Source organism: Ochlerotatus camptorhynchus, unplaced genomic scaffold (assembly GCF_037179485.1).
Source record: "Ochlerotatus camptorhynchus isolate MF236.1 unplaced genomic scaffold, CSIRO-AGI_Acam_v1.1 ptg000262l, whole genome shotgun sequence".
Classification (NCBI taxonomy): domain Eukaryota; kingdom Metazoa; phylum Arthropoda; class Insecta; order Diptera; family Culicidae; genus Ochlerotatus; species Ochlerotatus camptorhynchus.
In genome coordinates this window covers 2,289,856-2,315,656 of record NW_027040752.1, presented here as the reverse complement: position 1 = coordinate 2,315,656, position 25,801 = coordinate 2,289,856, and the positions used below count along the sequence as shown (strand labels likewise).

Here is a 25,801-nt window from a genome sequence, read left to right as displayed (position 1 = left end):
GAAGGAAAACAGAGAAATAGTAGTGGGCGGACGGTGCCACCCACTCCATAATCTTCCATACACATTTTTAGATATTTAAATGAACCATGGAGACTCGTCAAACCTTCCCCCTTTCATTATAACTTATTCCTACCCTAGGTAAGTCACCAAAGTAAAAGAGTTCCAGATTGCCACCGGGTTAGATAACATAGAGTAAAGAAACGTTAACATGTTCGAGCTGTCATTTGTTTGTAGATCTTAGCATGTATTAAACGATTATACGGTCTCGTAAACGATAACAAAGCAACATATTAAAATTTAATCAAACCTGCTTAGGAACATCTACATCTGGATGCGGATCCATTATTTCAATGGATGTTTGTACTTCGGCTGCAAAGCTATCCTCACCAAGCGAGTCATCAGGTTCTTTTACAAGTTCTGATTCATGGTCCATGTTCTCGGTGTACTCAATCTCCTCGATCGCATCTTCGTCTTCAATGGCTCTGCTTGAAAAAACACCATCCTTTCCATCGACATCGAATGCGTAGATGATTTCATTGTTACCTGGTACCAGTTTCGTTACTTTACTGATATGATCGACTGGAATCACCACCATCGGAATAGTCGTTGAAGTGGGAGCAAGAATCTGTGATGAAGGCGAGGACGCGGGCGAGGATGAAGGCTCTTTGTTTGGTCCGTAGAAGAAAGACGTTCGTATGTCTTGATTTCTGGTATACGGCTTCTTTACGCATGCATGCGCTCGGGAAAAATACTTATGAAAGTTTGACAAGGAGGGGTAAAACACGCCGGGCTTCACCTCGTTTAGCGAAACGCTGGATTCCTGCTTGCAAACGAAGCAGCCAAGACGAGCAGTAGGCGTTTTGCCGACATCCTTATGTACCGTTACGACAATTTCTGACGGATCGACAGAAACTCCAAGGTTACCCCGTTCGTTCAAGTGATTAGCTGTAAGCTCAGCTATCTTCCTCTCATACGGTGCTTTGTCGAAAGTAGCATCTGTTGTTGGTTCCGACTCGCTATGCAGGACACTTATGTGCTGCTGCTTTCCGCTGATGACTGAGGTTTTGCGCGCTGAGGCTTGTCCAGGTTTCAGAAACTCTTCCTTCTCCTGAATATGCCGAACTTGTTTGAAACGACCATCTAGGTCGTTATTCAGGACTGGAATCGTAATCTCATTGATACGATTTACAAGATATCTCAAGAATATCTTGTGACCTTCGGCTAGCCGGGATGAGTTGATATGGTCTTCTGTTTGATTTGCAAGAATAACAAGCCGGTCAAACTTGTTTTTCTAGGAAAAACTACTTAATGTCGTCCGGAACTGCCTCAACGTGTTCTTTCAGCGTTATAAACAACGCTTGTTTGGTGCAGTACGTCGTCTTGCTGATCCTGTAAACACAGGCAAAGTTAACCAAGAATATAATTTGAAATTAATTTTTCTTACCATAATCACCAAGCTTAAGGAGAAATCTCCGAAGGAATATACTTTTCCGGACCGATCACCACTTATTTTTAGACTTTGACCACCAACAAAGTGAAGGTGAGTGCGACGATAGCAGATCGAAATTAAGAAAAACCTCGAGAAAAACGTAAACATCATTTGACAGCTTTTCTGCACTGAGAGAAGGGGGCATCTGTAAACAGTGGTACGATTTTGTGAATTGTTATCTAAAACTCATGTATCTTTTTTATTGTTCGAGCCTTGGCTCGAGCATAAATATGCAAATTTAGCAAGGTACCGAATGGTACTCAAAGTAATTATTTTATTTCGTTGTGGAAACAATGTACTCAAAACCGTACTTTTAGTACTTCAGGGTTAATTACACGTAACGAATAAATTATTAACGTAATTTAATTACTTTCTTCGTACTTAAAGTAATTAACGTACTCAATGCGTATTTAAAGTAATAAAAAAAGTATTCAATGTACTTAACGTACCTTTTTAAGTACGTTTGATTATGTTGAGCTGTATTTAAGTGTTCTTGCGTGCCCCTCGGTCCACTATACGTTTAATGGACCCGGGTCCACTAAAGGAAACGTAAGCACTGAGGTGGATAATTTATGCAAACATGTTTATGCATTTAGAGTATGTTATTATTTATTGTTTTCTAAGTATAGAACATACAACTTGGTGCCCAAGAAGATAGGGTAGAGAACTACTTCGGCCTAATCACCCATTTTGGGCCTATCGAGCAGAAAACTTCAAATAAATCCATGATTTCAGAGTTAACAAGTCAATTATGCGTTTGGTACGATACTTCAGTTAATAAGCTACCGAATGAAGTCAATGAGAACGCGTTATATGAATGTTTGCACCCATTATTCCCAAAAACAAAAGAAGCGCTCCGACCGAATCATGTTTTATCTTCATCCGATAGGCCGAAGTTAATTCATTGGCGTTTCAATGGCGTTTCAATGCGTTAGGCCGAGTTTAGAATCCGTAGGCCGAGTTTGGCGTCAAGAAGCAGTGTTAGACTTTTGAAAATACCTCAACGATTTGTTCCTCTTTATCAAATCTTACGGTACGTACCGAAAGGTAAATAAATTTGAAAGCCATCAGTAATAATAACATTCCGTTTGGTGCTAAACTGCGCTAGATTAAGAAAGACTAAGTGCGGGTTGTGCTTAACAGGCCGGAAATGGGGTAGTTAACCCTACCTTCATCAATTGCGTCACGCTTAAAAGGCCTAATTTCCCCGCTATTTCACGTATTTTTGTATGGATCTGTAATTTTATCGTTTGCATCGTCACAATTTCTAAAACCCTCCCCCTTCGTTGCATGACATAATCAATGAGTGTTTCCTAGAGTGACAGTCCAATTTGGGGGCTGATCATAAACTACGTAGACGGATTAGGGGGTGGGAGGCGTGGCAGTTGTCTACGGTTCATTCAAATTTCTAAAAAAAAATTGTATGGGCGATCGTCTACGCTGGGGGAGGGTTGGGGGTTTAAAACGACAAAAAAACATCAACGTAGTTTATGTATAGACCCTTGTTACATATTCAATTTGTTCCCTCCTATCTCCAAGAACGATATTATTGTTAAAATAGTTTAGTTACGGTTAATAATTTTGTGCCATCTTAAATCTTGAACCCAGAAATTAACAATAACTTATTTTAATTTTGATTTTATTTAATAATCTTTGTTGAGCTTAAGAAAGGGAGCTAACAATAAACATTGAATATCGTTGAATATTCAAACAATATTTGAAATAAGTGTAGGTTAATCTTCATTGTTGTTAATTTCTTGCAATCCATACTTCAAACGTTCCAGTCGCTCCGCCGCTTTTTTGATCATTTCAATTTGTTTGTCTTCTGCTCCCTTTGCTCGTTGTTTGCGCTTTTCTTCAGCCTTCCGAAATTTCTCTTGTTTTGAGTTTTCTTTGTCTTGTTCTCTCTTCTGATGAAGCTCTATACGTTTTCGAGAAGTCAAAACTGGTGGGCTCTTCGGTTTGTTGAACTTCCTGTTCTTCTTCTTAGGCGTACTGGGTTCCTTTAAATAGCTCTGAATGGTCTTGTCTTGGTCAGTACAGTTTGACAAGGACAATGGATCTTTCTCAGAATTTGCATTTTCCATACATAAGATGTCCGGATCATCAAAAGAAGCATCTTCCATCAGGTCATGAAACGAAGGGATCGGATCGCTCGTGTTGATTTTATCTTGCGATGAACGGGTGTCGATATCGTCAGAGAAATGATGGAGATCAGTTTTGTCATTTTCTTGACCGAGTTCGCCGGTTTCATTATTAAGCACCTTAGGGTGGGCCTCATCTTCTTCAGAGAAAGCTTTAATCTCGCTGTAATGAAAGATATCACAATGTTATTCAAAGAGACAAAGAAATAGGTAAAACGTACTCATCTGAAACGGAATCAGTGCACATCTGTTCACAGCTGAGTTCGGCTTCATCATTATTCTGACCAAGTTCGCCAGATTTTTCATTAATCACACGTTGATCGAGGGGCTGAAGAACTGCTTTATACAATTGGCATACTATTCTCTCTGATTCCCCCGTGAAAAAATCAACATTAAGTTCGCGGTAAAGGGCAGCTTGCGCTGGACTAATCTGCTGAATTATTCCCTCAAGCAATTTACGCGAAACAGCAATAGTGGATTCCTTTGTGGAAGGAACACTCGGTTCCGGATTTGTCTTGCCTGCTATACATTTCGAGTAATCGACAGCGTTTGCATCAAACGGAAATAGACCGCATACTCTGAATCCGTTTCTGACTGTTTCTGCTTTAAAAGAAAACTCCACCGAACTCGTCCGTTCGAATTACCTTACCTAAATTTGGAAACGATGAAACAAAATAAGTAAAACCACAACATAACTTCATGAAATCTACTACCTGGATGTGCAGCCTGCCAAATCCATACCTGCTTGGTCCACAGCAGTTGCATACGCGGTATGGCTCTTATGCCCGTCAATGAAATAGATCAGCGGAAGTGGAATCTTTTCTCGCACCAAATAAGGGTGATACACACTTCTAATATAGGCCATAAATGTCTCTGTCGTCATCCATCCACTGTCTGATTTTCCAACTCCCCAATCGGCGGGAAAACTTCGCGCAATGTTCATAGAAATTCGCTGATACGGTAGAATGACGCAAGGAGGAACTGCTATTCCTGCTGCACCGTACGTATTCAAAACAGTGATGTTTTTCTTTGAGCCTGTATCGATAAGATAAGCGTTTTTTTTCCTTTTTCGCAATGAGCACAGCCTTCGTTTCTGGATCGAGACAAAATCCGATCTCATCACCGTTAAATACGCGTTGTGCGTCCTCTAAGATTTCGTGGTATCCATCTTCAACCAGTAGCTGACGAACAGACTGGAACCATTTTCGAATGCTCACTTCAGTCACAGTGGCAGCAGCCGATGATACCTTTTCAGGTTTACGCACCGAAATTTCGGGATGACGCTTCATAAATCCATTGAACCATTTGTATCCTATAACATATGAATGATTTGAGTAATATTACATACGATGAAAATAATTGTTAGCTTATAACTTACCGGCTTTCATTTGAATATTTCCCTTACGAGGATTTTCAGCTAGGAATTTCCTAACAGTTTTTTTTCCTTTGGTTTGTTTTTTTTTTTCCGTCGATCTTGTTTTCCGTGCTGAGCACCAATGCTACCGACGTGCCAGGAAGGCAGCTCCCACACCTGGACCCTACCTATCGACCCATCAATTCATGAACCGGGGATCAACGGCTTTACTTCCCATCCGAAGGAAGGCGTGATCAGAGATGTTATGCCTCAGAACATCCCGGCAGCGCCGACTGGGATTGAACCCAGGCCTGCTGGGGTGAGAGGTAATCACGCTTACCACTACACCACCGGCGCCGTTATTTCCTAACAGTTAAAACCAAGCGTTCTTTCGTGATAGGAAAGTCCTTTCGTGCCATTCGCATAATCCACTGCACTATTTCCGATTCTTCCTGGGCCGTCAGCACTGTTGGTGGTCCCTTCCGTGCTTTCCCGGACTTGATTGTGGATCGAGGAATGTTGTACCGTTTGCAGGCCGTCTTGATTGGAACACGGTTCTGAATCGCTTGGAGACATTGAGTAACGTCCGACTCGGTGTACTTCCTGGATTTTGACACTTTTCCCATTTTCACACACTTCCCGAACCGGAATATACGACAGAAACCGTGAATCTGTTACCAGCACGACGATTCGATTACGTTTGTTTATCTTTTCAGTCAGTGAAGACTAGGGGTGTCCAAAATGGGAAAAGTGTGATTTTATTTTCCTTTAATGGACACTGTAATTATTTAACAAATTTTGATGGTTTTCATCAATGTTCGCATATTTTTTGTCTAATTAATTCATATTCTATCATGTGGGAAACAACAAATGTCCCAAATATAATGAAAATTGCATGAAAATCTAAAAAGAAATGAACATGCTTTCTAACCAAAGCCATAGCATCTCAAGCAAAATTTTGGTGCGTGTTATGTTACAATACTTTTAGTGATTAAAAGAATAAAAAGCATATAATTTTGCACTGAGGGTGTTTACAAATTAAGAGTAGGTATGTTCACTGAAATTTTATTTAAAGAAATCATTATTTTAATTGAATTATCATTGAAACCCCCTTGAGGGGGTCCACTATAGGAAAGGGGTCCACTATTGGTTAATATACCCTACTCATCCGTTTAACTTATTTTTGGATGAAAATCATAGCAAACTGTGCTGTGTCGATGCTGTCATTTTTTCGTGCTCCATTGAGTTCTCCAAGCAGGATCTCACGAACACTACACTAATAATATAATTTTACACACACTAGCGTATACTGTCATGTGCACGGTAAGAATCAAACCTACATTTATGAGTAAAAGTGAACCCATTGTCAATAAAAGTGACACTGCTAATTAATGAGTAATTTAGTATACCAATTAAGTACTAACTGTTAGCTACTGTTAGCAGAAACTCATTATTGTTAAAATAATTTACTCATTAATGAGTAAAGCCACTGTTATTAAAAATGGGTTATCTTTTACCCATAAAAGGGTATTTGACTGTTACCGTGCAAGTGTAGGGTTTGTTTTCGTTTTGTTGTTTATTTTTACTTTAGAATGACAGTTCTTACAGGAAACAAAAAAATTCTCACAGCTAACAAAAAATTTCATCTCACTAACACACGCAAATCGCACCAATACGAACCCGCCTGGAGAGGACTATTGCCTCCGTTCGTGCTCCATTAGTCATCGTATTAGTCTTCGTTAGTGCGTGGCACAAAGCGACAAAAAAAAATGGTTGCTGGTAGGTTGTGAGTGTTTTTAGTTCCATTGTAGCATGGTGATGATGAGAGCATGATAGTGGTTTACCACCCATTGTAGCACGTAAACTAAGTCCGATAGCAGTGGGCTCTCTTCTCTGTTTGCTTAATAACCTCTGATTGTCCTCAACATATCGCTGTATGAAGGGCCAAAAACGGATTGGGTGGATCGATAGGCAAAATCGCCTATACGCATCTACGGGACAATAAAGAATCTCCTTCCAGCAACATGATCAGCCAATTGGTCAACAAGACGAGTTCCCAAACAGGAAGATGCCCCAATGAGTGGGGTGAAGAGCCCGCCCTTTATCCACGAAATGTTATCAACAGGGAGTTTACATTCCCACTCTCCCCGTCCAAATCGCTTCAATCGGGTGCCCCTTTTTTATATGTACTTAAATGTTAATGTTATGTAAATGTTATATATAATGAATCATCACTTATGCGAGTCAATTGTTATGATTATTGTCAATAATAATTACATTTAGATGAAGATGATGCCACCAATCCAACTTTGAATCGTTCGGAGAAGGGGCTCATGGTTCCACTCATCCTGTATAGTCTTCTCCTTCTTCTTCTTCAGGTTCACTCACCACCCGAAATGAACGCTCGGTGCATCATAGATTTGATATGGTTAGTGTGCAACAGAAAATGATGAGTTTTTTAAAGTAATAGTTTCATCTGAATTCCTAACTAACCACATCGTATCTTAGTGACATTGTCTCACTCTGAGCCTACATTTAAAGTTATGTCTTGATTATATGGTTACTGTGCAAGTACCACAAGTTCAACAACGCCCAACTATGGACAGTTCAATGCCAGGGCTGGTAGCAGGTCACTTTTTAGTGACTTGGTCACTATTTTCAAGCCAGTCACTAAAAAGTCACTTTTTTCATCAAAAGGTCACTAAAGTCACTATTCCTTAAAATTTAGTCACTAAAGTCACTTTTTTACTACCATGTTGAGAGTAAAAACAAACTTTAAAAACTTACATCAAATCACAGATTTATTTGGTAACAAATGTGTGTTGGAAATATTATTTGTTTGATCTCGAATTGGGTTTAGACCTATCAAAAATTGTCAGAGGTTCCGAAAAAAATCTAGACCCAGTAGCCTGGCTATTTTCCTTCGAGATCTTGCATGTTTTCCAAGCCTAAAATGTCAAAAAGTAGTCTAGGAAAGTGCTCTCGACATTTTTTCAAAGGTCAGAATTTGAATAATCTCTGACACCCGGTAGCTTTAGAATTTGTCCAAACACCGAGAAAAAAATCACGTCACAGAATCAGGAGTTCCTTTTTAAGTCCATTAAATTGTATTGCATTTTTTCGTACGAGTAATCCGGAACTACGAAAACAAATTCCCAGGTCCAGGTTTTAGAAAAACAAAATATGTCCATGAAAATAACATATTATTTTATACGTTTCAGAAGCATTTAAATTGTTCAAGGACTGTGAACTTACATTCTATATGTAAAAAAATCGGATAATTATGTCAGGCATTGCAATTTTCTCAATTCGGTGATCTCAAATTGTGAAGCCAAAAAAAATTGTCCAAAACCAAGGGATAGGTCACTTCGCACACCAATCTTGGGTCATCTTATTTGTCAGTGTGCCACAGGTGTGCCGATTGTGCCGGTCATAGAGCAACCTGCGATTGTTTGTAAAAATACCCATCCCGGCAACCCGGTATTTCTGAAACCTTGAATGTTTTGGTTTGAAATCGCAGGGATAAATCGGATTGAGGATGACGCGGGAAGTGGCGGGTGTGCGAAATTATGATGTTTTGTGTTCATAGGACAGTAAAAATCCTGTGTTTTAGGGTTTTATAATGCCCTCAATGGCAGACCAGAAACCTAGCTTATCGTGATGTAAAAAGCAACGGTCTATTAGCGGCCGGAAAGATTTGGAACCGGTTGGGAACATAATTCAAGATCGACTATAGATGATGATGAACTACAGAAGTCTAGTTTGTTTGGTGTGAGTTGCAGCATTATTCGAATTAAGGGTATTAATGAGGTCTGATTAACTGCATCTGTCTTTTGAACCCACTCTAGACCCTACATTTCGTATTTAGATCTATAAGACTGCTGGTCTGAGTTCCTCTGGTATATTTAATTAGATGATGTTACTGAATATACAGTCAAATAGCACGTAATGACAGTTGTCCAGCAGTGCTCCCATTTTATTTAAAATTGACCAATACCTACGAAATTGTGCCGAAGATGTGCCGATGGATATGCCCAAGTTGTGCCGAATTTAATTTCGGCTAATGTGTTGAGTGACTTACCCCTTGTCCAAAACTCTCTCCCTATTTTTTCACGATCGAGATTTTTAGTCCTAGACGCATTCAAATGTTGTTTTATGTCCGTGATCTTTCCATCTGGAATAATTTTCTTCGTTCCATACAAATGAGATGTTTTTTTTTAACTGCGATCTAAAAAAGTTGTCTAGGTACAAGTCTAGGTCCCACAGTTATGAATTTGTTTCTGTGTGTTACAGAAGATTCTCTTCTTGGAAGGAATAGAGACAACCAGTGCGCTATAGCGGCTACAAAGAGGAGAACGATTTTTTTAAATTAAAATACTAATCGCTAATCGCATCGCTTATTCTATATTCTAGATATTTAAAATTGACTGTCCTAAAATTGTCGAAATCTGTCTAAATCTTTGAATTTGAACATTTTTGTCTGTGCCTCAATTTTGCGATCTAATCATCAAAGTTTGATTTGGATCTAATATCAACTTAGTAGATAGTTTGTTTGAAAAAATAGCTTATTCAATTCACACTTATTTTTTGAGGACAATGGGATCCTTTAATTGTTTGTTTTATTATTTTGGAGACATGAAAAATGCGCATGATGGGTTTGTAAATTTATGAAATTTCTCGAAGTGGCAATCGCAATCAGCGGAAGATTGAAACCATATCTTTCCGATTAATAAATGTCACTATTGGTCACTTTTTTATTGTTTAAAAGTCACTATTTGGTCACTATTTTCGTTATTTTAGTCACTAAAGTCACTACTATGCAATCACATACTCACTACCAGCCCTGCAATGCTATGGATACCAAAGAATATATACACAGCAAAAAAAAATGTAATATCGATCAACGTAATTCAAGCTGATGTATGAAATAATGATGTAATAGCAAATAGCAGATACAATATTACATCAATGGATGTAATTTTGTTCGCAAAATCGATGTACATCGTACAATGTGATATTGCACAACCGATGGATTGACCTGGTTGCAGCAGTTTCGATGTAATATTCAACAACTTTTTTTGCTGTGTAGAGATAAAGCTCAAAAATACAGTTTTAACTGAAAGTGACTCATCAAGCTGTTCCATATTGGACCCTGCCAACCCACGGAACCTGTAATGTGGGCCATCAGAATGGTTCATCGGTTGCTAAGTCAAGTACTGCTCAAACTGAAGCGATACATCTCTCAATGTTTCAACTTTATTCTAACGAAAACTCAATATCATCTCACCCATATGCCCATACACACCCAAAACCCATCCCCACACAAAATCAAATAAAAAGGTTTATGTATGGTAAACACGTCCGGACATTAACAGGGAAAATGGGTTTACATCTTCACTATCGCAACTACGGGTAATCATCGAAAGTATTTGCATTTTACTCAGGCACTTTTGAGGGAACTTCAATCAACCTCTCATACCATGAGCTTCCGAAGAAGTCGAACTTGATAAATAAGGACGATGAGGATTTATTCTGCTGTGAACGAGTGGTTTCGTGTAGACGAGTGGTTGTGGAAGTGCTTATTAATTGTTGTGTAATAATTTCAATGGCTGCAAATAAATTCAATTTTACTTTGGTTGTCATATATTCGTTGATTTCCATTATAAAGAATGGAAAATTATTAAATTTTGAATTATTCCAACGTTGGGTAAAGTTTACCTATTTATTAACCTAATTTTTCCTAGCCCCACTGAAGCCACGCGTTGAGTGAAAGGAACTCGATTTTGGGTACTTTTTTCTTACCGTGTAGAAATTTTAGTGGCACCACTATTTTTTTAAATTTATCAAGAAATTCAAACAAAGTCATTGGAAACTTTCCGTAACACGTTTTTCGGAGGCTTTGTAGTCGGTGTAAAGTTTTTTACCCACATTGTTCGAAGCGTTAATTTAAATTCTGTTACTATATCTAATATTGTTCTTATAAGATAATTTTGTTACGGGTGACCTTCATAGCTTATTGATGAAATATTTATCCTGTTTTTTTTCAGGTGGTTCAAAATGGATCAACAATCGTATGAAAGTGAAATTAAGTCGGGTGGCCACGGCGAAAAATTCCAAACAGACGTTGCCCTCGTACTGTTGCTGCGTACGCGGGAATTAAGTTCCACTACAAGGATGGCGTATGAAATGAAGATGGCCGACAAGTTTGACGATGTTGTGTTGATTGACGATACAAACAAGGAGATCCACTTAATTCAAGCAAAACACGCCGATACCAAGGATGAAAAGGTTAAAAATATCGATATGGATGCCCTGTTTCCAACCGGAAATAGTGCCAAACGCACCGGGGACTTTGATTTGTGCAAGTATGCCAAATCCTACATGACTGTGACTGGAAGATTGGAACTAACGGCGTTCAAGAAGATGTTTTACATCTTCACCAATAAGGATCTGAAACAGACCGATAACGAGTGGGTGAAAATCGAAGAACGGGAAGTTAATGAAATCCTACGTTTTTCTGGATCCAGTGCCAAAAACCTGGAACTTATTCCATGCGAAAAGGCTATCAACGAGGTGCTCAATTACATCAACAAAGATATCATTGCGATTAAAGATGCGATCAAAGAGTTCTTTCACAGCGGAACGGTCAGCCAAATTTTAACTCACTATTGCACTCCATTGAAAGACGTCATGGTCATAGACCGGAAAAAGTGTCGCTTTGCAAGCAACTTCAATGCTGAACATACAAATCCCAATGTTGCCTTGCTATACACCATGTTGCAAAGCGATCAGGTTGATATGGAGAAAGAAGTAACCGTCATTAATAATTTCCTGGCGAAAGACTCAAGGAACAAACTTTTGCCACCATTCGTGGGTGAGGATGATATTCGTGGCTTCTTTCGTGATTTGACTCTATCGGTGGGTCAACCGAACGATTTGCGACCTATCATCGTTGGTGAACTACTGGCTTGGATGAAGACGTGGATCCAGCCGGACATTCTCGGTAAGCTGGGGGAAAAGGACTTGGATCAGGTGTATATCGACCTGGAAGCTAATTTTGTCGAATGTAACGAACCTGAAAACAAAAATAGGAAGCGTTTTTTGGCCAAACAAGGTATCGAACAATGCTTTGGACAATTAAAGCGTGGAATGGAAACGGGTATGATGAAGCGCGTAATGGCAGAGGCGGAAGAATGGCAATTTACGTATATTAACCGCCATATCAAGTACGAAGAGACGGCATTAGAACCAACCGGTAAATTATTAACCAAGGCAACAGATAAGGATAGGACTAGCACAATAGTTCGACAGATAAGTGATACTAGATTAGTTGAAGCGCTTCGAGGAGAATTCAAAAACCAGCAACATATTTTACTTGTAGCAGACCCCGGTATGGGAAAAACCAGATTACTGCAGTTTTTGGCATTTCAGGTTCAAAAACAAAGCCACTCTGCAGTATTCTTGGTGTATTTAAGCACGCTATGCAATGAACTCAACAAAATTGAAAAAGTATCAAACTTAGACGATGTCCGGGGAATTCTCAGCGCTGTTCTTTCAGAGAATAACTGTAATCTCATCCTTAATGCCCCGGAAAGGCGAAATGACGAAGAATATTCCATTATTTTAGCATTGGATGCATTTGACGAAATACATTCCAAATACACCGAGAAAGTAATTAGTATACTTGAACTGCTCAGCTCTAGAAAGAGTATTCAGTTCATAATCAGCTCGAGACTCCACGTGCAGAAATTATTGCAAAGGAAATTCGATGTAAAGCTAATATCCCTAGTCCCTTTTCGGCATGAAGATCAGATCCAGTACTTGAAGAAAATATGGATGAAGGACAGTGTTGATGAGAAAGTTGTTGAAAACTTTTCGGAACTTCTTTTAAAAAAATATCATTCCAGCATTTTATCCAACTTGAGTGAAATTTCCGGTTTGCCTCTGATGATGCGTATGCTCGCTGAAATTTACTCTGACAAATTCGAACAATTTATTTTAACAACAAATTTCGACAATATTGAACTGTTTGATTGGTCAGAAGGCACATTGAATATTGTGCAACTGTTAGAGCAGTTTGCAAATAAATGTTTTCACTTCAAATTTTTAGAAAAATTTAAATTCACGGTTGATACCCAAGATGCTGAATTTAATTCAATAATTGACATGTACATTTTGGAACATCAACTGCTAGCGATAAAGCTGCTAGACATTGAAATGCTCATGAATTTATTCACGGTGCCGTATTTTAAGAAAATATATGACTCATTCAAAAGCCGTTGTGAGAAGGATGCAGAAAAGTCTATTTTGGTGAAAGTAGTCAACAATAATGTTCAGTTCTGCCATTTATCATTTGGTGAATACTTCGTAGCAACATATTTATGTGATAACATTTCCGAGTTGAAACCAAACTTATTGATCAACGTTCTATCTCAACACGATGTTATTAGGAAACTGACACTGATCAAGCTTGGAGAAAATGTAAACTGCTCCGAAACTTTAAACGATTTGTGCAGACTAAACAAGAACGTACCTTTGTGGGTATGTGAGAGTGGTTGTCTGAAATTGGTTTCATCCCTAAAAGTTGAAGAGTTCTCCACTTTTACACTAAACGATATGTTAAAAGTATCTGCGAAATGCGGATATTTCGAAATATGTAATTTTCTAATTGATTACAATGCAAATCTCGATAAATGCACTGCGCTGCACTCTGCCGTTGAAAATGGCCATCTGAGAGTTGTGAAACTATTGATAGCGAAAAATGCGGACCCAAATGAGGTGTACAAAAACAAATGGACTGCACTTCATTATGCATGCAATAACGGAAATGTAGAACTAGTTAAATTCTTTATTGATCGCGGTATGAACACTTCCTCTCGGTCAATCCACGGTGAAACTCCACTTCACATTGCTGCGCGGTACGACCATCTGAATATTGTTAAACTGTTGATAGCGAATAATGCGGACCCAAATGAGATGGACGATTATAAAGGGACTGCACTTCATTATGCATGCAATAACGGAAATGTAGAACTAGTTAAATTCTTTATTGATCGCGGTATGAACACTTCCTCTCGGTCAATCAACGGTGAAACTCCACTTCACATTACTGCGCAGTACGGTCATCTGAATATTGTTAAACTGTTGATAGCGAAAAATGTGGACCCAAATGAGATGGACGATGATAAATTGACTGCACTTCATTATGCATGCCTCGGCGGAAATGTAGAAATAGTTCAATTCTTGATTGATGATCGCCGTACGAACACTTCCTCTCGGTCAACCGACGGTAAAACTCCATTTCACATTGCTGCGTGGTACGGCCATCTGAATATTGTTAAACTGTTGATAGCGAATAATGTGGACCCAAATGAGATGGACGATTATAAATGGACTGCACTTCATTATGCATGCCTCGACGGAAATATAGAAATAGTTCAATTCTTGATTGATGATCGCCGTACGAACACTTCCTCTCGGTCAATCGAGGGTAAAACTCCATTTCACATTGCTGCGCAGTACGGCCATCTGAATATTGTTAAACTGTTGATAGCGAAAAATGCGGACCCAAATGAGATGGACGATGATAAATGGACTGCACTTCATTATGCATGCAAAAACGGAAATGTAGAACTAGTTAAATTCTTTATTGATCGCGGTATGAACACTTCCTCTCGGTCAATCCACGGTGAAACTCCACTTCACATTACTGCGCAGTACGGCCATCTGAATATTGTTAAACTGTTGATAGCGAAAAATGCGGACCCAAATGAGATGGACAAATACAAATGGACTGCACTTCATTATGCATGCAAAAACGGAAATGTAGAACTTGTTCAATTATTTATTGATCGCGGTATGAACATTTCCTCTCGGTCAATCAAAGGTGAAACTCCACTTCACATTGCTAAGAAAAACGGTCATCAAAGTGTTGTGGAACTGTTGAAAGCGAAGTTGACGATGATAGATAGACTGTCCTCCATCATGCATACCATAACGAAAATATGGAAATAGTTCAATTCTTGATTCATCGTGGTATGAAGACTTCCTCTCGGTCAATCATCGGTGCAACTCCACTTCACATTGCTGCGGGGGACGGCCATCTGAATATTGTTAAACTGTTGATAGCGAATAATGCGGACCCAAATGAGATGGACGATAGGAAATGGACTGCCCTCCATTATGCATGCCAAAACAGAAATATGAAATAAGTTCAATTCATAATTGATAAAGGTGGGAACATCAGCTCTCGGTCAATCCATGGTGTAACTCCACTTCACATTACTGCAGGGAATGGCCATACGAACGAGCGCTGTGAAACTCTTGATTAAGGGGCTTCATATGTTTTAATTCGACCAAAAAACCAACGTGTTAGTATCAGTATTCATTAACACGTATTCGTTACTGATGTTCATTGACCGAATTTTACTCAGTAAAAATATTTTTGCCTTTTTTGTTAAATCCACTTTTCAAAAATCAGCCTTGATCATGCACACGCGACCAGTTTAAGGAGTCTTCACCCCAAAAATGAACCGATTCGATCAAAGCAGTGATAAGATATCGCGGGACCCGTTCTTCCAAATCACTAACTTCAAATAAGAATATCTCAGCAATTTTGTTACCAAATGGCTTTAAATATTTATTTTGTTGACAGTTGAAAATGTATATTTTGATGCCCGAAAATACGTTAAGAAAATAAATTTGTTTGCCGACTAACCTGTATGTAGCGCTGGCGTTAGCGTTGTTATAATATACTTTGTAGATTGAATACTAGCGACACTCACGACTCTTTTGAAACTCTCAGTCAGACTACTTTCAGGAATAATGCTGGGGAGTAAACATTGATTTAAATCTAAATAAGAAAATAAGAATACCAGAATGATGACTTTCGCTATTCCCGGCCACGCCCATCTTTACCATAGCTAAGGATAGGGAAGGAGATGTTGATGTAGTACTTCCTTAACGAGAGGCCACCAACTTAGCGACTCCCTCATAAGTGCTACGGAGTTGGAGGTTCGGGTAGGGTCTTCGGTAACGATTCACCTCAAGTTGGCGATGCAACCCAAAGTTTATTTTGTTCAAGCTCTCGATAGCCGATTATCGAAAGAAAATATTAATTTTGTTTAGTCATATTGTATTTTAAGGGTCATGACGGAGAGCTTGGGATTACATCCATGATTTTCTGTTCAGTAAGCAAAAACAATAAAAAAAAAATGGACTACAAAATATGACTACATTTTCGCTTGGTATTTAACGAACGACTGAAATACGCGATAGTAAAAGTTTTCGAGATTGATGGATAATCTCCATTATTGGATATACAGTCTACACGTCTGTCCTAAAACTCAAATATTACTTCTTCACGTACCCGACCCTTGAACCGAATTTCTTTACGCTTTACATCATATTATGAAATAAAGCTGATTTAAGTTGGTTTATTGTTTATCAGTCAACAGGTAAAATGTTTACCCCAATGACACCTGTTCTACAACTAAATACAAAACTAACGAATAACATAAATTAACATAAAACTTGTTTAAAACTACGCTTGTTTGTTTCTCGTGACACGTTGAAATCGTACACATAATAACACCGGTTGAATACACGGGACATGCTTCGCAAAGGTTCGTGAAAGCCATAATTAGTTCTTGCCGGAGGGATGGTGATAAACGAGTGCGACCGAAGATTGCGACGACGTGTGTTGATGTCCAAGAAACTAAGAAGCGTAGGACTGTCAATGTTGCCTTGCAGAAGATCCCCAACAAAGCACGCTTTTGCCACGTTGCGTCTTGCTTCTAGTAATTCCAAATTTATAAGTAGACAACGGCTTTCATAACTTGGCAGGTTGAATGGATCTCTCCACCTAAGCTGACGTAGAGCGAACCGGACGAATTTTCGCTGAACAGCTTCGATGCGTTGAGTTTCATTCTGGTAATAAGGAGACCAGACGATAGACAAATACTCCAAGATAGGGCGCACAATTGAGCAATATAAAGCTTTTAGGCAGTAAACGTCCTTGAACTTTTTTGCAAAGCGAAATCAAAATCCTAGTTGCGATGAGGCTTTAGACACAACGTACGCGACGTGATCCTTGAAGGTTAATTTTGTGTCAACCAGAATCCCCAGGTCCTTGACTGTCGAATCACGTTGTAGATTCACGCCTCCCAAAGCATAGCTAAAATGGAAGAGTGATTGCTTGCGGCCAAATGAAATAACCGAACATTTGGACACGTTCAGCGACATTCGATTAATATGACACCATTCAGCGAAGGCTTCCAGTTGTTGTTGCAGAAAAAACGCGTCTTGTGGTTGCTTAATCGTGTAGTAAAGCTTCAGGTCATCGGCATACGAGAGTTTTAGGCATTTCAAGATGAAATTGACATCGTTCATATACAGCAAGAATAGAAACGGCCCCAAGTGACTTCCTTGGGGAACACCGGACCAAACCGGAAAGGAGGGCGAAACGTGGTCTCCAATTTTGACGGACATACTTCGACCGGTTAGGTAGGATCGAAGCCAGGAAAGCAAGTTATTGTTCATTCCCAGCTTGTCGAATTTAGCAACTGCGATTTGATGATTCATTTTATCAAACGCCGCGGATAAGTCTGTGTAAATAGCGTCTACTTGTTGACCATTTTCTATTTGGCGGATCACGAACGAAGTGAAACAAGTCAAATTACCTTACCTTACCTTACCAATCAGGCTAAGGCCTTGTTGTCCTCTGCTGTCCGAAGAAGTCGTCTCCACTCTACTCGATCCATGGCCACAGTTCGCCAGCCTCGTAGTCTGCGAAGGGTCCGCAGGTCACCTTCTACTTGGTCGATCCACCTTGCCCGCTGCGCGCCTCTTCTTCTTGTTCCTGTTGGGTCGCTTTCTAGAACCATTTTCACTGGGTCGTCGTGCGGCATTCTTACGACGTGCCCAGCCCACCGTAGTCGCCCAATTTTTGCAATGTGGACGATGGATGGTTCTCCCAGCAGCTGGTGCAATTCGTGGTTCATTCGCCTCCTCCACGTTCCGTCATCCATCTGCACTCCACCGTAGATGGTACGCAACACCTTCCGTTCGAAAACACCAAGGGCGCGTTGGTCCTCCACGAGCATAGTCCAGGTCTCGTGGCCGTAAAGGACCACTGGTCTAATCAGCGTCTTGTAGACAGTCAACTTCGTGCGGCGGCGAATTTTATTCGACCGGAGCGTCCTCCGGAGTCCAAAGTAGGCACGATTCCCTGCCATAATGCGTCTTTGAATTTCTCTGCTGGTATCATTTTCGGCGGTCACCAGTGAGCCCAAATACACGAACTCATCGACCACCTCGATTTCGTCACCGTCAATCTGAACTCGGGGTGGGAGGCTAACATTGTCTTCCCTAGAACCTCTTGCTTTCATATATTTTGTCTTTGATGCGTTGATGGCAAGTCCAATCCGTCTAGCTTCAGCCTTCAGTCTGATGTACGTTTCCGCCATCATCTCAAAGTTCCGTGCCATAATGTCAATGTCATCGGCGAAACCAAGGAGCTGGATGGACTTCCTGAATATCGTGCCACTCGTGTCTATCCCAGCTCTTCTGATCACACCTTCTAACGCGATGTTGAACAGCAGACACGAAAGTCCATCACCCTGCCGTAACCCCCTTCGAGATTCAAAGGGACTCGAGAGTGTCCCCGATACTCGAACAACGCACGTCACTCGATCCATCGTCGCCTTGACCAATCGCGTCAGTTTATCCGGAAATCCGTACTCGTGCATAATCTGCCATAGCTGATCTCGATCGATTGTGTCGTATGCGGATTTGAAATCGATGAACAAATGATGTGTGGGCACGTTGTATTCGCGGCATTTCTGCAGAACCTGCCGAATCGCGAAAATTTGGTCCGTGGTAGCGCGGGCACCCATGAATCCCGCCTGGTATTGCCCCACGAACTCTCTTGCATATGGTGACAGACGGCGGCATAGAATTTGGGAGAGTACCTTGTAGGCGGCGCTCAGCAGTGTGATCGCGCGGTAGTTGCAGCAATCCAACTTGTCGCCCTTTTTGTAGATTGGGCATACAACACCTTCCATCCACTCCTCCGGTAATATCTCCTCCTCCCAAATCTTGGCAATTACCCAGTGCAGCGCTCTAGCCAGTGCTTCACCACCGTATTTCAATAGCTCACTTGGTAGTTGATCTACACCAGTTGCTTTGTTGTTCTTCAGCCGACCGATCTCCTCCTCAACTTCTTGAAGATCAGGGCCGGTAGCCTGTCGTCTTCTGCGCGTGCTCCAAGGTCTGTTGCCGTGCCACCTTCGTTTTCTGCTGCTTCACCGTTGAGGTGCTCGTCATAGTACTGCTTCCACCTCTCAATCACCTCACACTCGTTCGTGAGAAGGTTACCGTCCAAGTCCTTGCACATATCGGCTTGCGGCACGTAGCCTTTGCGCGAACTATTTAGCTTCTCGTAGAACTTCCGTGTGTCGTTTACGCGGTACAGATTTTCCATCGCCTCGCGATCTCGATCTTCCTGCTGACGCTTCTTCCTTCGGAAAACCGAGTTTTGTCTGTTCCGCGCTTGTCTGTATCGCTCCACATTCAATCTCGTGCGGTGTTGCAGCATTCTCGCCCGTGCTGCATTCTTCTCCTCTACTAACAGTTTGCATTCGCCGTCAAACCAGTCATTTCTTCGGTCCGGGATTGCAGTACCTAGTGCCGCTACAGCAGTACTACCTATGGCTGAACGGATGTCCCTCCAGCCATCTTCAAGAGAAGCTGCGCCAAGCTGCTCTTCCGTGGGTAGTGCAACTTCCAGCTGCTGCGCGTAGTCCTGGGCAACTCCGGTGTCCCGTAGTTGCTCAATGTTGGGTCGTGGCGTTCGACTTCGACGTGTGTTATGCACCGTCGATAGTTTTGAGCGCATGCATACTGCAACTAGGTAGTGGTCCGAATCTATGTTCGCACTGCGGTACGTGCGGACGTTGATAATGTCGGAGAAGAATTTCCCGTCGATTAGAACGTGATCGATTTGGTTTTCTGTGTGTTGGTCAGGTGATCTCCAGGTGGCTTTGTGGATATCCTTGCGGGGGAAAAAGGTACTTCGAACTACCATACCCCGGGAGGCTGCAAAGTTCACGCATCGTTGGCCGTTGTCGTTCGATACGGCATGCAGGCTGTTTGGCCCGATTGCCGGTCTATACATTGCCTCCCGTCCTACCTGAGCGTTCATGTCGCCGATGACGATTTTGACGTCCCGTTGCGAACAGCCGTCGTACACCTGCTCCAGCTGCGCATAGAACGCTTCTTTCTCGTCGTCGGGTCTCCCTTCGTGTGGGCAGTGCACGTTGATGATGCTGTAGTTGAAGAAACGGCCCTTAATCCTCAACTTGCACATCCTCGCGTTGATCGGCTGCCAACCAATCACGCGTTGGCGCATCTTACCCAGCACTACAAAGCCGGTTCCCAGCTCGTTGGTGGTGCCACAGCTCTGGTAGAAAGTAGCCGCTCGATGCCCGCTTTTCCATACCTTTTGTCCCGTCCAGCAAAGTTCCTGCAGTGCTACGACTTCGAAGTTGCGTGGTTGAAGTTCGTCATAGATTAACCTATCGCAACCCGGGAAGCCGAGCGATTTGCAGTTCCATGTTCCGAGTTTCCAATCGTAGTCCTTATTTCGTCGCGTAGGTCTGTGCCGATTGTTCCGATCCGTATTTCTTTCTTCGGTATTTGCAACTTTGTTTTTTTTCCAGGGCGGCTTGTTGGGCCTGCCCCAACCCCCTGTCTCGCCGGGGGACCATCGTGCACAGCTCTGTTTAGAGTCCCACGCTGGCACTAAGACGGTGATCAGCCGCTCCTAACATGGAGAACAGACGCCGTTTTGAGCCGCACCTCCATGGTGAGCAGACGCTCAGGTTTGGTGAAGCATTTCCTCTATCACCGTACTATGGTTACCGCGCCAGTGTTCGCGTCAAGTCAAATTAGTTGTCGTCGAACGGTTGGGCATAAATCCGTGCTGATCAATCGAAATGTAGTGTGCGTAGTTCTGAACCAGCTTATGCAGAACGATCACCTCAAACAGCTTAGAAGTGGCGCTCAACGCAGCTATGCCCCGATAGTTCGAAACAATCCGCTTGCAGCCTTTCTTGAAAACTGGGAAAACATACGACTGCTTCCAGCAGTTTGGAAATACACCAGTAGCCAAGGATAGGTTGAATACTCTTGCTAGTGGTGTTGCAAGTGTATCCGCGCAGCATTTGAGGACAAGCGATGGAATCCCATCCGGACCACATCCCGTGGAGGATTTTAAATCCTTTCCGGCTGATATAACCATATCGTTCGTGATCACGAACTGTAGCCCAGAGGCCGAAAGTTGAGGAACATTTCTGGTGGCGACGGCTACATCCTGCGGGTCGATGTGTTCATTAGTGAAAACATTGCTGAATTGAGAACGGAACAGGTCGGCGATGTCAGTGGTGGAATCAGCTTCGAACAATCCGTTGGTCATCGTAGAGGGCAGTCCGGATTCCATCCGTTGGTCATGGACGTAACGCCAAAAACTTCTGGGATTTGTCTTGAAGCGCCTTTGCAAATGGTCCTGATATGCGTTGTACAAACGATTATTAAGTTGGTTGTATTCAGTGCTCGCCGCCATATATCTCATTCTCGTGGAGTCCGTGCGATACTTGCTATGTCGTCTGAGAGCTGCCCGCTTCACAGTCCTAAGATGCTTGAGGTCAGCATTTGACCAGGCTGGCTTAGCCGGTTCGTGTCTAGACTTCACGGGAACGAACTGATCGATGGCATACCACAGGATACCAGATATGGTCGACGCAGCGAGGTTGGCATCACAATTTTGAAGCACCTCGTCCCAATCGACATGTGCGAGGAACTCGTTCATGCTGTTGAAGTCAGCCTTTCTGAAATCATAGGCGATGCTTTCAGAGGTATCTTGGAAGCGTTGCTGTGGACTTATCTTGAATTCCATCAGTACAGGAGGATGATGCCTGCAGATTTTAACGAGCGGTGATGGAGCTTGCATAACTGTGCTGTGCTCGCAAAGTTCCTCACTGACGAAGCATAAATCAAGCGTACGATTGTTTTCATTTGCAATTCCACTCATTTGTCTGAGTCCAGCGGTGCTATACGCATCAAGCAGCTTCCGTGATGCCAAGCTAATCGAGGATCGTGATGTAATCGGGTACAGGGAACCATGTGGGCTACGCTGCCAAGAGATCGAGCTCAAGTTGAAATCGCCTAGGATGATAACGTTGTCTCTTGGTCCTAACTGCGAAACCACCCAGTTAAGCGAATCGATATGCTTTTCGATCAAAGATTCATCGTTTACTCGATCAGGGGGAATATACACAACGCATAGGTAGAGTGTTGCATCGACAGTGGCAATTGCGATCCATATTTGCTCAACCGCCGAGCCATCAGGAGGGTCGAGCGTACGGGATTTAAAACTCGAGCGAACAGCCAGCAAAACACCACCTCCAGTGGTTTTGTTGCTATTCGAAGGCGACCGGTCTTGTCGATAAACGGAATATGATTCGCCAAACAACTGATTCGTTGAGGTATGTCCATTGAGCCAAGTTTCGGAAAGTGCGTAAACATCATAGGAACCGTCGCTGAAGGCCAATTGGTACTCGGCGAGAGAGCTGTTGATCCCACCAACATTTTGGTAGTACATCAGGACATTCGAAGAAGCAGGTGCAGCATTACTTGCTAGAGGCGCAGTCCTAGGGATTGAATATTCGTCAGAGCGGGGATTGCCGTTACTAATAGGATACTTGCCATGATAGGCAGCTTGGAAGACCCCATCGCCAGCGCTAGACTCAGGGCCGGGACGACTTGGATGGCAGGAACGAGAGAACTGCGACAGGGTTTCAATGATGGCTGGAGGCGCGACTGAGCTAGGCGGGTCAGGGGCTTCCGTACTGCTTTGTGTCAGGCGTCCCGGGTTCGATGGCGGTGATCTTGGTTGCGTTGGAGAATGGTGTGAAGAGGAAGCGTAGAAAAGTCGTGGAGGACTAAATGTCGGTGTATTGTAACCAATAGTGTCCTCGACGAGACACACATTGCCTGGAAGAGCAGGCTGGAGGACCTCAACTGCAGACTCGACAACAGGACCGCGACGACTAAGATGATCGCTGGCAGCGAGAGACGGGACTGTGTCGGGCTGTGAAGAGGCCTCCAAAATGCTATCTAACATGCGTCGCGGGGTCCTTAGTCCATCATGGATTACTCCGTTAGTCAATCGTCGTGTTTCAGTCGAACCAGCCGGTTGTTGCTCTTGAGGCGGTGAGGCGCTGGAAGCAACGAACGAATCAGGAGCGGAACTTGTGATGACACGAACATACTTGCCTTGAGTTGCGGGTTGGAAGACCCCTTCTCCAAGCCCACACACAGGTCCAGGACGACTGCAGGACGATGACTGGATTAACTCGACTGTGGCGGGAGAAGAAGGGGCTTCCGCAGTGCTAACTTCAATGCGTCCCAGAGTGTTCAGGTGACAGGCGGGCGATGCATAGTTGATGGTTGGTAAAGCGCTAGAACCAATGGACGAATCAGGAGCGGGACTGATCATGACACGATCATACTTGCCTTGAATTGTAGGTTGGAAGACCCCTTCTCCAAGCCCACACACAGGTCCAGGACGACTGCAGGACGATGACTGGATTAACTCGACTGTGGCGGGAGAAGAAGGGGCTTCCGTAGTGCAAACTTCAATGCGTCCCAGAGTGTTCAGGTGACAGGCGGGCGATGGATGGTTGATGACTGATAATGCGCTGGAACCAATGAACGAATCAGGAGTGGTACTGGTCGAGAAACAGATGATACTTGCCTGACGTAACAGACTGGAAGACCACCTTTTCAACTCACACACAGGGCCGGGACGACTGTAGAACGCTGGCACGAATGGCTCGACTGTGGTGAGAGAATTGGTGGCTTCCATGGTGCTAACATCGGTGCGTCCCAGAATGTTTTTTAACTTCACTATGTCTGATCCATTGTTGGGGTTTCCGTTTTGGGTGTTTGCGTATTTGGATCCAGTTTTGCCAGCTTCGTTGGATGTTGAGGTTTTTGCGCACCAACATTTTCGAACTCGCGGAACATGATGCCCTCGGGCCAGGTTGCAGCATCCAGTGCCTTAGTCTTCAATCTTTTGTCGATGCCAACTTTGAAGGATACGAATGACAGTGTGCTGATGTCCTTTCCCTTGGGTACAAGTTTTATGACAACAGGGTTGTCATCTGTTTCCAAATTAGCTTTCACCATGGCAGAAACCGCTTCATTGGCAACTTCCGGATGAATATGAGATAAGTACAGCCAGAATTTTAGTTCTCTCTGGTCAGTACTTGTGGGAACAACAACTACATTGTCAGCTGGTTGTTTGCTACCCACCTGACATGCATCAGGAGCATTGTGATTTAAACTATAACTCTATAATGGAAGGAGCTTGGGATTGAACCCATGATTTTCTGCTCATTGAGCAAAATCGGTCGCCATAAGGACACCGAGCTCCTCCTTGTACAAAACAATTACGAGCAAGTTCCCGTTCAACTTGCTATCACTACAATAACAGATACTCTTGAGAAGGATTTGTTATAGATTTCCAATCAACGCATCTTTCCTAAAACTCACATATTACGTTTGTTTTTCCGTACTCGTTCCTCCAACCGAATTTCAATACGCTTTATCTCATATCAAGAATAAATGCGATTCACACTAAAGCTCCATTATGTGAAGGAGTTTGAGATTGAACCCACCGAGCTCTTTATATCAGCGACGACAAGGCCAATCACAAATTCTCACAAAATCAAAATATCAAGAACATTGATAATAAATGCATAAAGGACGTTCTTCAACTAGAACAAACGCACCAAATCCAACGATGATCGTTTTCCAATGCTGCGGATTCATACATTATGAATTCAAATTGCACTTGATTCAAAAATGTCACAAAACGACCCGAAACTCGTCCAACATAAACCAAATGTATACATTCTGCACATGGCAAACAGGCCCGAATCATTTTCCATGATATTCACCGAGAAACCGACATGCATGACCATCATTCCGCGCACATCCTTCACCAGCGATTCCAACCACTAATAACTAGATATGATTTACACGGCATGATCGAATGTGTCTTTTATGAACCAATTTTCTGTCAAACGCGAACCAGCACCTGATTGGTCGGGCGAACGTATAGAAACGCAAGAATTTCTACAACAGGGAATCTGTTTTCTGGTATTTTGACAGACAACTGCGCCGCCCAAAATTAAATAGTTTTTGCACGGTCGCGAGAGAGGAAGAACACGTCGTTCAGGAACAGAAAAACAGATCAGCACGGTAGAGGTTATAACGGGCAACAAAGAAAAACGCAAGACCACACTTATGGGGTGTTTACACTTATGCTAGTTCACTAGCGCTAATGAGTTCGCTGCTAGCAAAAACGCTCGCCATCATGATAAAAAGTGTTGACATTATGATAATACGCTGGTGAGTGGGTGCTGATAATGTTCATTATGCAAACGAAGTCGAAAGAGGATTTTCTGTTGATCAGTTCGTCTCGTGACCGGTTAATTGCTTAATTAAAAAAAAAAAAAATGGCTGAAATAATATATGATTGTGCGTACGATGTTGTGAGCTGCTTGTTAGATGAAGAAATTTGCAATTCTACGAATACACAATCCAGTAAACGAAAGCAAACTGTTCGGTCAGTGTGGATTCTGATAGACCTTGGATGTTTTATTTTGTAGTCGGGATTGGAAAAGCCCCACAAACATGGATGTTGCTCATAAACTCGGATCAGGTAGGTCTTGCTCTTCTGACATTTTG

At 42.3% G+C, this 25,801-nt stretch overlaps 1 protein-coding gene across 1 annotated transcript in view; it reads left to right on the top strand.

Moving 5' to 3' along the window:
• LOC135705233 (uncharacterized) overlaps positions 1–15,183 on the top strand; it is a 38,990-nt gene extending 23,807 nt beyond the window's left edge. Inside the window, exon 2 of the mRNA XM_065226842.1 lies at positions 11,035–15,183. Coding sequence (XP_065082914.1) covers positions 11,045–15,001 — 3,957 coding nt within the window. The 5' untranslated portion in view covers positions 11,035–11,044 and the 3' untranslated portion in view covers positions 15,002–15,183. The remainder of the gene's footprint in view (positions 1–11,034) is intronic.
• Positions 15,184–25,801: the final 10,618 nt, after the last annotated feature.